This window comes from Elgaria multicarinata, chromosome 3 (assembly GCF_023053635.1).
Source record: "Elgaria multicarinata webbii isolate HBS135686 ecotype San Diego chromosome 3, rElgMul1.1.pri, whole genome shotgun sequence".
Taxonomy (NCBI): domain Eukaryota; kingdom Metazoa; phylum Chordata; class Lepidosauria; order Squamata; family Anguidae; genus Elgaria; species Elgaria multicarinata.
Genome location: NC_086173.1, coordinates 12,897,387 through 12,910,412, shown reverse-complemented (window position 1 = coordinate 12,910,412; position 13,026 = coordinate 12,897,387). Strand labels below are relative to the sequence as shown.

Sequence of the window (13,026 nt, the reverse complement as noted above, 5' to 3'; positions counted from 1 at the left end):
ATTATAGACAAACACAGGAAAGCAGCAGCTGCTGGCTACCTTTCTCCATCCCTCAGTTTTTCTTCTAAGAGTTGTGTGAAGGAATGTGACCAGTAGCATCTGCTTCCCAGTGCTTGTGCCTAGGATTCCCTTCAGCATTCTCTGCCTGCCAGGGGTGCATGCAGCTTGAGAATTCTCAACGGTAAGAGCTTGACTTTACAAGTTGGGTCCTTTTGAATAAATGAATACTGTATGTGGCCAGGCTCTTAGAATAAAGCTGCAGGAAATATATTTAGCTCTCCCTATCTTACAAAAGCCAATTAAAGGAAAAGCAGCTTGTGGGTGGGGTGGGATGGGGTGGGGTTGAGCGGGGGAGAGGATTCAAAATAGAGGTGGGACTATGGGGTAGTTTTGGATGGATAGATGGCTCTGTCAGTCATTTAAGAACTCACCCAAATCTAACCTTATGCTCCTGTTTAGGAGGACTACTCCCCTTTTGAGACCCAACTCACTGTGCAGTCTCTAGTTCAGAGGACCACTTAAGCGGTACAATTTGTGCTCCTCCACAGGATGATCTGGAAGAGGGATAGGGCAGGCCCATGTTGGCAGTATTGTATGTTTTATAAGGCCTTACTGGACTCCTGCTACCACTTGTTCACCACTTAGTCTGTTATGTTTGTGGTTATGGTATGTTTCCTTCCTCAATGAGGACATGTACAATCAGCTGGAATCTAACTGGTGGGAGAGGTTCTTTGGAGAAGCTTGCCTTGCACTTAGGACGGGTTGTGTGATTGCACCGGCACCCACAGCATCACTATGGCTTTGCTATAAATACCACCATCCAGAAATGATACTTTATGTGACTAGATAGAAGTGTATACCTCTCAATTTAGCATTATCCTGTTTTGTACACTTACAGTATGGGGAGGTATTATTTCCCTCCTACGACATATCAGTAATCTATTGAATTTGATGCCAGAGGAAAGTGATGACTGGTACCAATGTGCGTCTAAAAAGGGAAAATATAAAAATTAATGGTGGGTCATCTTGATGCTATATTACATCCCAAGGCTGGGAGGGGGTTCTCTCCCACACAGAAAAGCTTGTATAAATTTGATTTGCATAAGCTCTGCCTATTTTAACATAAGAGCCCTGCTGGATCAGACCAAGGGCCCATCTAATCCAACACGCTGTTCATACAGTAGCCAACCAATTACTGACCAGGAACCCACAAGCGGGACATGAATTCAACAGCACCCTCCCACCCATACTCCCCAGCAACTGGTGTGCGTAGGCTTACTGCCTCTGATACTGGAGGTAGCATATAGGCATCAGGGCTAGTAGCCATTGATAGCCTTCTCCTCCAGGAATTTATCCAATTCCCTTTTAAAGTGATCCACACCGTGCATAATTTTGTACATGTCTCATGTCTCCCCTTACCTTCCTTTTTTCCAAGCTAGAACAATCCTAGCTGTTGTAACCTTCCTGATAGGGGAGATTCTGCTACCCCTTGATAATTTTAGTTGCCCTTTTCCCAGCTCTACAATTTATTTTTAAAGTATGGAGCAAATAGGAGGAGCCATTCCAGGATAGGAAAACAAAACACACCCCAGCTATTTTCATGCATAGAAAGGAGCACTGGGAGATCTGATTACAGATCTGTATTACTTTATTGCTTTTAAATAATAAAAAATCGGATCACCTTGTATAGTTTGGTTCTTAGCTAGTAATCACATCAGCCTTCTAGCATTTTTGTGCAGGGACAACAGGTTTGGTAAGACATTTCTCTGCAGGTGTATTTAGGTAATTAAGACATAATTTTCTTTTGACTACTGTGCACTATCATTAGTGTTCATATTCTGCCCATGGCTAATATGTAAAATTATACAAATTAAGCAAATGTACTTGCATTACATTACTTTGCATCTGTTAATAATAAATGAAGGGTGAAGAGTTATGTATGGTCTTGCTAATCTGAAACGCTACTCTTGTTAGCTTTTCCACCCCATGCCCAGCTTCTGACCATGCATTACTCTCAACTCTTTCCAGCTTCTCTAGAAATATAAGTAGGAGAGAGTAATGAAGTGGCCGTCTTTGTGGATAACACAAAATTAATTCATGATAATAAACCCCCAAGCGGACTTCTAAAAATATATTTCTAAACGAATGGGCAAAACAAAAAAGGCAAGTGAGTTTCCATATAAGTAAGTATAAAGCTCTACATGAATATTGGGGCAAAGAATTCCTCCCTGGCCATGCGTTGGGAGAGAGAGACAGAGAAAACAAATGCAATTTGTTGTAAAGTTACCTCACAGGCCTGGCATTGGCCTACGTTGCAGGGTTGTCGTGAGGGTGAGGGGGGAAAGAGAAATATAATTTGATTAAAAGTTAATTCACAGGCCTAGCAACTGCTTACTACTCTAAGATGATTACCTCACAGACCTATAACTTAGGGGGCCTGAACAACACCAGGTATATCAGCTAGTCTTCTCTATAATAAAACGCTAAGTATTAGAGGGTTTTAGTTTAGAAAAAAGATAAGTGAGGAGGAACACAACAGGCCTTTATCAAATTATGCAGAATGACAAGGAAATGGATACTGGTGGCAAATTCAAACAAGCTGGGTGTGAAGGTAATAGCTCTTCCTTGCCATTTGTCCTCTGCATTTAGAATTCAAAGCGATACTACTGCAAATGACTAAGGACACGAGAGCCCTGACAGATCCAATCAAGGGCCCATCTGATCTCCCGATAGTATTTATTTATTACATTTCTATACCGCCCAATAGCCAGAGAGATGAAAGCAAACCTTCGGGACAATTTTTATGTGACATTTTAAAACAAACAACAAAAACCAGAAGCTGGTTCTCTTCCCAAAGGAAATACACTCTGCACATGCTCAGAACCACGTTATTTTTGCAATTAGAAATGGGCGTTTTTCTTCATTAGCCCCAAGATGGAATTGTCTTAATGTGGGTTGAGGTTTTTAATGGAATTGTTTTATATGTTATTGTAAGGCGCCTTGATGCCAGAAATGGTGAGGTGGCGCTATAAAAATGCTTTAAATAAATAAATAAAAAATAATTATTAGCCCTCAACCCTGAGCTCACCCCCTACCCCAGCTACCCTCCTGTAGTTGGTGCCCCAGAGGCAGAACTTCGAATCAGGCGCCTCCAGATCTGAATGCGGCCCCGTCTCTGTCAGGAACTGTATTTGCTTCTTTTAAAATCTGTTTTTAAGTGTTTTATTCTGTTTTTATTTTCTCTTGTACACCGCTCGGAAATTTTCAATGGGGAGCTGTGTGTGTGTATGTATGTGTGTGTATGTATATATATACACACACACATACATACATATCAATTATTATTATTTATTTATATAGCACCAACAATGTACATGGTGCTGTACAGAGTGAAACAATAAATAGCAAGACCCTGCCGCATAGGTTTACATTCTAATAAAATCATAATAAAACAATAAGGAGGGGAATAATAAATAAATAAATAAATAAACCCTGTTCCACCTGCAATAGGGAGGTTACAAGATAATGTACGGGAAGTGCTTTCAGTACTCTAAAGGGCTGCATAATAAATAATAAGTGAATAATAATGACTATTCATCATTCACACCCCTTCTACGGACGTACTAGCTCAATGCCCCGCCCTCGCCCTCCTTTCTCCGCCCACCTCGTTCTGTCTCCATAGGAACTACCTTTGACCCCTCTGCCCGTCAGTCACGTGGAGCCTGTCATGGCGGCCTCCTGGGCTGCGGGTGGCGGGGCGAGTGTGACCCAGCGCGGGGCGCGTCGTCGGCTCCGGCTGCTCCTCGGGAGTGCTGGGCGATTCCTGGTTCGGGGCTTCCGTACTGCAGGTGGGAAGGCAGCTGTGGACAGGAGTCTTCTTCTTCTTCTTCTCTCCTCCCTCGCGCTTCTCAAAAGATGATGGAGGGCGAGCTTTCCCCTCACCAGACAGTGACCCTTTTCTCCTTGGGGCAAGGAGAGGACCCAGGGCGGACACCAGTTTTTCCCTTTGGGTGGGAGTTGGGCCTTCACCGTTTTATACTTTGAATGGTTTTAAGTTTTGTGAACCGCCCAGAGAGCCCTGGCTATTGGGTGGTATAGAAATGTAATAAATAAATAAATAAATTCACCGGCCCAAGAAGGACGGCACTATAATGCCTCCACTAGCTCTCTCTTTTGAATGCTTTCCCCCTCTTCCCGAAAAAAGCCCCCCTCCCAACCTTTGTTTTCGCCATTTCTCCGGATTTTATTATGAACTACTCCAGTTGCCTGGGTCATAGCATATTTTTAAAGAAATGTCCCACCACCACCGTGCACACACCATTTGTACACTTAGATATTTTTTCCTCCAAGAAGCCTGGGTCTTTGTAAATCTCTCCTAAGCCCCCCAATGTTCTTCCTGAGAAGGAACATGTGCCAGTGTACATGTGTGTTGTCCCTTCTCACCTCACCCTGCCATTTCGTTCTTACAGTGACCCTGTGAGGTAGGCTAGGCTGTAAGTGCACCACTACCTCAAGGTCACCCAATAAGCCTGTGTGGCTGATTTGACGGGTTGAATCTAGGTCTCCCCACTCCCAAGTGCAGTATGCTCTCAGCCTTCACCAACCTGGTGCCCCCCAGATATGCTGGGCTGCGACCCTGATGGGAGTTGTAGTCCCAACACATTTGGAAGGCATCAGATTGGGGAAAGCTGCTCTATCTGCTAGACTACTTGAAGACTAATAGTTCAATTGTTGCATAAGCATTTGTGGGCCAGAGCTTTGTTGGGCAGTGGCATCTATGATATACCAAAGTAGGGCTTTGTCTTGAAGCGGGAGCTTTGTTAGTCAGTAACATGCCACAGGATTCTTTAGCGGGGTTTTGTTACAACAGACTAACATGGCTACTCTATTGGAATTTTTCACCATTGATGTCTCTTATTCTGGGCCCCACAGCTCCAAAGAACCCTTTAGAAAGGAGTCTGATTTGCCAGGACCATTTCAACTCTTCTTATTCCTATTTCTGCCTTCCCCAGTACAAAGAGTGTTGGTATTGCAAAGAAGAACTTAGGACACACACCTGTCACCCTTCAATGCGTGACAGAGAAGCTATTCCAACTACATAAAGACACATATGTTTTGATGTTTTGGTCAGGCTTTGTTGCTACAACATTAAACCTGGAGTTGGTGAAAACCTGGAATTTGTAACGAATGCCCAGTTTCACTTTAGGAGAAAACAAAATAACCTTTGTGTCTGCTGGGTACAGAAGGCAATGACAGCTCAACTTTTAACTGGCATGTTTCTTTTTAAATGTAGTAATGTAGAGATCATTTTATAAAGTTTAGGAAGTATTTCATTTTATCCTCCCCAGGTCCTACGACATTCTTGCTTAATAATGACCTCCATTTGTCTATACACATACTGTACCCTGTGCTTTTCTACTAAATATAATACTTGGCATAAGTATTTCATCTACATTATCTCAATAACAACTCTGTGAGAAAGGCCATGTGGCAGAGGCAAGATTATGAAGTAGGGATTTCCTGCTTCATAGCCCAGTCTTTTTAAGGTCTTCCCTAACCTGTACTCTCCAGATGTGTTGGATTACAACTTCCCTCATTGCCAGACAGCTACTATATTGGTGGCACTATTTTAGCACTTGCCCAGATATTCTAGTTTAGAATATGGAATCTTACATTTTCATTAACATTTATTAGCATGTATTAAATGTGGATTTTCTCAAATTACTCTTGTACAGCTAAGAATATTTCTTTACCCCTGTGCAGGATAACAGGAGAAATAGGACTGGGAGCAGATAAAACATATCCAATCAGCATTTGTGAAGGCATCAGACAAATTGGCCAGAGAAGCAAATTGCACTTTGGGATAGACTAACAGATCAAGCCATGCATTTCAACTCATAAGTTCAAGCCAAGTATTACTGATGAATGTTGATAATGCTGCTTGTTTGTGTGTGTTTTTCTTTCAGTGGCCTTTCAGTCAGAAGATGAGCACTGTGCGGCTGAAGTGTGAGTATAAGAAAATGTAACTTTCTGGGATCAAACTAAACTTGGGCTTGTGTGCATATGTGTCAGGGGGGTCCTTTATTGTAGACTGTCTAGGCCCAATGAGAAGCCATTGGTTGATAGCATGGTAGTGTAATTAGATATGGGGTAGCAAGAGTCCCCATCAGGCTAAATTCAGTAAGCTTTCCATGGGTTGGATTTGGTACATCTATATGCTAATCAGAAATACAGGAAATGGGACAAACTGAATCCGATTGTGCAACTCTTACTATGCCAGCTCTTCAGCCCATTCTGTCACTTGCTGCTGATAGTGTGCATTGGCAGGGCCAAATGAGGAAGGACTATCTTTGGTGCACGTGTATCAATTGCCACTAGGTCCATCTGCCTCCCTTCAAAATCAATAGGTGTGGATGCACGTCCTGTTTTAAAGTTAAAGAGTGTAAATGGAACCAGTTAATTGTTTGAACATTTAAAAACCAAAAAGTGAATTAGCTTTTAATAAGTAAAGGGCTGAACATTTAAAGTGAAACAGTTCTATTAGATGTTGATTGGCAATCTGTGCCTTCATGCAGAATTGCAGAAGACATTTATGATCATACCTGTACCTTTTTAAGCATCTGACAACTATGGGAGGTCCATGGATTGAGGGTATATCTATGCTTTTTCTTTTGCCTCAGAGTGAACGTGGTGTTCATAGATCGATCTGGGCAAAGGATCCCAGTACAAGGCAAAGTTGGGGATGACGTGCTGCATTTGGCTCAACAACATGGCATTGACTTAGAAGGTATGTCGTAAGAATGTAAGAAGAGCTCTCCTGGACAGCCAAAGGCCTGTCTTGTCAAGCAGCCTGTTTCTAACAGTGGGCACCCAGCTGCCCCCAAATGGAAGCCCAGAAGCAGGACATGAAGGCAATAGTCCTCCTCCACTATGTGTCCTCCAGCAACTGGTGTTTGTAGACTATAGTCCACTTCATAGAATGCATGATGTGTTACTGAGAGTTTCAGGTGCTTATATACAGTATACATGGTTGAGAGGAGTGGGGTGGGGGAAATGATCACTGTTCGTACTTTCTGCACTTTTAATTCCTTTTGACTTTACTGTTTATAATTTCCCACCCCAAATATGTACCACATATATAACTGAAACACTCAATAATACTTCAGGCATCTGATGAAGTGAAAACGTATGCCAGAATATATATTTTTAGTCTTTAAAGTGCCACAAAACTCTTTTTTGAATCGTATAAGGGCACAATCCTATGCATGTTTGACAGAAATAAACAGGAATGTTGTAAGTTGTAAGATTTCTATTTAACACGCATAGGATTGTGCCCTAAGTTACTGATGCAATTTAGCCACTTCATCAGGTGACCCAAGAAACCCCCCAAGAACTACATCAAGTGACCCAGAGTTCTAATAATTTTTTTTACTTCCTATTATTTGTTAGTGTATTAAAATGACTATCATGTCCCTGCTCTGTATGGGGTGTGCTGGTGGTGGTTTAGAAATGTAAGACTCAAAGAGTTAAATATTTTCTCATAGTTAAAGTGCCACAACCATTGCATCATTTTGGTTACCTGTTTTTAGCTCTATGATGATGGATACTTTCTGAAAGTCCAGGTGGTCAGAGAGTACACACAGCCTGCTTTGCTTCATCAGGGACAGTACAGGTTTATACTGAGCCAATCTCTGAGCACTTGGCTTGTTTTCCTGCTGGCCTCCCCCTGACAACTACCTCTTGCCTTCACAGGTGCCTGTGAAGCCTCCCTGGCCTGCTCCACCTGTCACGTCTATGTGAGCCATGACGCTGTGGACAAGCTTCCCTCCCCTGATGAACGGTAGGCTCTCTCTTGTAGTACAATATAAGCGTTGTAGCTTATACAATATAGCGTTGGCTCTCTCTTATAGTACAATATAAGCGTTGTAGCTTATACAATATAGCGTTGGCTCACTCTTATAGTACAAATAGCCAATTTCTAGAGAGGCCTTTCCAAGCCTGGTGCCCTCCAGATGTTTTGGACTACAACTCCTAGAATTCCTGACCGTTGGCCATGCTGGTTGGAGTTGACGGCCAAAGATCTGGAGCTGAAGTCCCAAAGATCTGAAGGGAAGACTGTTTTAGATCCTACTTAGCCAAACTGTTGTGGGACTGGGCTGCTTATTGATGTCCTTTCCCAACTTCATAGAATAGCAGAGTTGGAAGGGGCCTACAAGGCCATCGAGTCCAACCCCCTGCTCAGTGCAGGAATCCACCCTAAAGCATCCCTGACTGATTTATTTATTTATTTATTTATTTATTACATTTTTATACCGCCCAATAGCCGAAGCTCTCTGGGCGGTTCACAAAAATTAAAACCACAAAAAACATCCAACAGGTTAAAAACACAATTATGAAATACAGTATAAAAAGCGCAACCAGGATAAAACCACACAGCAAAGTTGATTATAAGATTAAAATACAGAGTTAAAACAGTAAAATTTAAATTTAAGTTAAAATTAAGTGTTAAAATACTGAGTGAATAAAAAGGTCTTCAGCTGGTGACGAAAGCAGTACAGTGTAGGCGCCAGGCGGACCTCTCTGGTGAGCTCGTTCCACAACCGGGGTGCCACAGCGGAGAAAGCCCTCCTCCTAGTAGCCACCTGCCTCACTTCCTTTGGCAGGGGCTCACGGAGAAGGGCCCCTGTAGATGATCTTAAGGTCCGGGTAGGTACATATGGGAGGAGGCGTTCCTTCAGATAACCTGGCCCCAAACCATTTAGGGCTTTAAATGTCAATACCAGCACTTTGAATTGGGCCCGGACCTGGACTGGCAGCCAATGAAGCTGGAAAAGGACTGGCGTAATGTGATCTCGTCGGCCAGTCCCTGTTAGTAAACGGGCTGCCCTATTTTGTACCAGCTGAAGCTTCCGGACCGTTTTCAAAGGCAGCCCCACGTATAACGCATTGCAGTAATCCAAGCGAGAGGTTATCAGAGCATGGATAACTGTAGCTAGGCTATCTCTGTCCAGATAAGGGCGTAGTTGGTATATCAACCTAAGCTGATAAAAGGTGCTCTTTGCCACTGAGTTCACCAGTTCACAAGAGGCAGCTGGACTGATGGTTGTCCAGCTGCCTCTTGAAGGCCTCTAGTGTGGGAGAGCCCACAACCTCCCTAGGTAACTGGTTCCATTGTACTGCTCTAACAGTCAGGAAGTTTTTCTTGATGTCCAGCTGGAATCTGGCTTCCTTTAACTTGAGCCCGTTAACTTCCGTTAACTTTAACTTCCGTGTCCTGCACTCTGGGAGGATCAAGAAGAGATCCCGGCCCTCCTCTGTGTGACAACCTTTTAAGTATTTGAAGAGTGCTATCATGTCTCCCCTCAATCTTCCTTTGGAACAACATAGGAAGGACCAGGCTGAAGAAAATGGCAGGTATACTCCCTGTAACTTCAAGGGTTCTGGGGACCACTTTCCACCTCTCTATGGGCTGTACTTCTGGTGGCTTGCCACTGAAATTCAGCAACAAGCTGTACATATGCTGTAAAAGGCCAAATGGAGCTTAGAAACAAGCTCCATTTGGCCTTTTTAAGGTTCTGTAGTAGTTTGCCACTGAATTTTGGTGGCAACCTGCCATCTTATTTTATTTTTTGCTGCCCTGCAACATGAGCCATTTCAACAGGCATGATTTTTTGTTGTTGCTGTTGCTGCTCTCTGATGTTTATTTTATTTTATTTTATTATTTTATTTATTACATTTCTATACCGCCCAATAGCCGGAGCTCTCTGGGCGGTTCACACCAGCTCCAGACCTGTGCACAGGCTCACAGAGGAGGTTTGCAAGGTTAACTCTCTACCTGCCCTTGTCTGGGAGATCCAAGAATCCCATGGTCACTGGGAGGCCCCTCCAGGGACCGTGGGATTTCAGCCTTAGTTGATTAATAAGAAAATAATTTTGAAATACCACCAGTATCTGAGATATATTTTCTGCAGACACAATAGGGCCTTCTCAGGGGCTGTGCCCAAGATTTGGAATTCCCTCCCTAAAGAGGCCTGTTTAGCCTACTCTCTGATGTCCTCCTCTGGTCAAGCAAAGCCGGTTTTTTCTATTTAGCTGGGCCTTTGGCACATCAAGCTGACTATTGGTTTTATGTTTATGGCTCCTTTTAAACATGTTTTATGTGGCCACTGTTGGTGCTTGTGGCTGATTGGGTTTAGTTACTTTTCCATCTTATTGTTAACGGTTTTTAAAAAATCATTACTGTTTTTTAGAGCCTCGTGTGGCGCAGAGCAGTAAAGCAGCAGTTACTGCAGCCGAAACTCTCCCCACGGCCTGAGTTCGATTCCAGCGGAAGCTGGTTCTCAGGCAGCCGGCTCGGGTCGACTCAGCCTTCCATCCTCCCGAGGTCGGTAAAATGAGTACCCAGTTAGCTGGGGGAAAGGTAATCACGGCCGGGGAAGGCAACAGCAAACCACCCCGCTATAAGGCCTGCTAAGAAAACGTCAGCAAAAGCAGGCGTCCCTCCAAGAGTCAGTAATGACTCAGTGCTTGCACGAGAGGTTCCTTTCCTTTCCTTCATTACTGTTATCTGCCTTGACTGCTAGAAAGTTAGGATATAAATTGTAATACTAACTCTTGTCCTGCCTTTCCTCTCTTCTGCTCCTAGGGAAGAGGATATGTTGGACATGGCACCGCTGCTTCAGGAGAACTCCCGCTTGGGCTGCCAGGTCATCCTCAGCAAAGAACTGGAAGGAGCAGAGTTCACCCTCCCCAAGATCACTAGGAACTTTTACGTGGATGGCCATGTCCCCAAACCCCACTGAGGGCAAGAGGCAAGGGCTGGCCTGAGCCTTTTAAGCAGGTGTCAGAGAGCGAGGCAGGGGATGCGGTTGAAGCAGACATTATTCTTTTCAAAAGAGAGAGAGAATTTGCTCCGTGAGCAAGAGGAGGGTGCAGAGGAAGGAATTTTGGATCAGCCCAATACAGCCTCTCATAAAGCCCAAGCTTCCATCTCTCTGTGCCTTCTTCCATAAGCCATCACTGGGTACCCATCACCTCATTCGCAGCATGAGAAGGATGCTGGGGGAAGAAACTCCCACTTCCTCAAGCCTTGTGGCCAGAAAAATATTTCATAGGGAGAAGAGACGTTCCTGCATAGTACCCATAGAGGGCCATAGGCTTCCGTACGGGTACTTTCGACTGCATGGGCAGAAAGAAGCGAGAAACGGGGTTATTTTCACGAGCACTTTGGTTGTATTATTTCTAGTTCTGTTTTTGTGTTTTCTCCTGCGCTTTGATCTCTGTTGGGGCCTTCTTGTCTCTCATCTGTCTTTTAACTGTGGCAAAATCTGTTTGAAATCTGTTTCTGTTACAATTTGTATCACCTAACAAGCATTGGAAGAGGGTCACCTGGTCCACATTCCCCTCTTATTTGTATCAGTAAAGATGTAAAAGCAGGCACCAGTGGCAGCTACTGTTTTTGCCTTCATACAACGTCGCTCTTCGGATGCATGGAGAAGGAATGGAAGAATCATAGAATAGCAGAGTCGGAAGGGGCCTACAAGGCCATTGAGTCCAACCCCCTGCTCAGTGCAGGAATCCACCTTAAAGCACCCCTGACAGATGGCTGTCCAGCTGCCTCTTGAGGGGAATCTACAGTTTAGGACTGATATATGTTAGTATAAACTCTTATATTTCAAACATTATCCCCAAGGCTTATAGCAGGCAGAAAAAGCAAGTAAGTGGGGGGAAATGACTGTTTTATCTTCACAAGAAGCCTGAGAAGTTCAGGTGAGAAACATTTGTGGCCCATTGTGAATTTGAACCTGGGTCTTTCATACACACACCCAACACTAGTCCAGACAGAGGTGGACAGATCTGTACTATGTCAGCAGGAGTTTGACTCCCAGTTGTTTAAGAACAACAAAGACTTTCCCTGTCTAAATTAGGCTGTTGGAATCTCTGATTGGTAGTTAACTCTAATGTTAGATTAGTACAGTGGAGACCAGTACAAATCCCAACCTTAAATACAGGTTGCTTCCAGCTGGAGGGCTCCTAGCACTACCACTCAAAGGCATTGTGCAACTATTCCGACCTTAATGGATTCCCCCCCCCCCTAAATAAAAAAAGGAAGCAGCAGTGGGAAAACACAGGTGGGTTACAAATAGATGATGATGTCATCTGGACATGCACACACTATAGAATTCCTTGAATGGGCTGGGGGTGGATTGCACAATGACCTCAGGCCAGTCATACTGTCCCAAAGTTTTTCCTAGTCAGCCACCTCAGTTTGTTGCAAGGATAAACTTGAGGGGGAACTATGTATGCCACTCTAAGCTTCTTCAAGGAAATGAACTTAAATAAAATAAACCTTATACATGCAATCATTTCCAGAACCATAGCCATGTTAGTCTTTTGCAGGAAAAAAAATCGCGTGGCACTTGAAAGTCTAATGAATTTATTCCAGCATAATGCTTTCAGGGGCACTGTCCTTCATCAGATGCATGAACCTCAGATTGGCAGTTTTGAGGGGCGGGGTGCAAAATGTCAGAGGGAATTTAAAATACAAAAAGTGCAGACAGTGGTAATTTCCTTAACAGCTACCATTCACAAAACATTGCTGGGTGATAACACAGATGTCCTTGCAATTGTGATTTAAAAACAAACAAAACCTTTGTCCTAATTCAAACCAAAGGAAATAGAGCTGAATGACTTGATGATTTGTAATTTAACCATTTTGCATTGATATCAGTCTTTGAAATTCCTTTCTTCAAGAATGGCCACCTTCAAGTTCTTGACAGATTGCCCTGGGAGGTTGAAATGTTTCCCACACTGGCTTCTGAACATTGCCATTTGCAGTGTCCCATTTATTCTTTTGAATAGTTTGTCCTACTGCATTCTACATAGGACAACGATGAGGCAATGTTAATTGGAAAATGAGCCAATGAGTTGATAATTGGCTCTACACACTGATCCACCATTTTGCACCTGGCTCTGGTTGGAAGACCTCCAGGTTCTAGTAAAAATGACAGCAACAAGACCCCACAA

General features: G+C 43.5%; 1 protein-coding gene across 1 annotated transcript; it reads left to right on the top strand.

Moving 5' to 3' along the window:
* Positions 1-3,726: 3,726 nt before the first annotated feature.
* On the top strand, positions 3,727-11,489 carry FDX2 (ferredoxin 2). The gene is made up of 5 exons (XM_063123061.1): positions 3,727-3,848; positions 5,967-6,006; positions 6,681-6,787; positions 7,753-7,840; positions 10,646-11,489. The coding sequence occupies exons 1-5, from the start codon at positions 3,728-3,730 to the stop codon at positions 10,800-10,802; spliced, it is 513 nt and encodes a 170-aa protein (XP_062979131.1). The 5' UTR covers position 3,727; the 3' UTR covers positions 10,803-11,489.
* Positions 11,490-13,026: the final 1,537 nt, after the last annotated feature.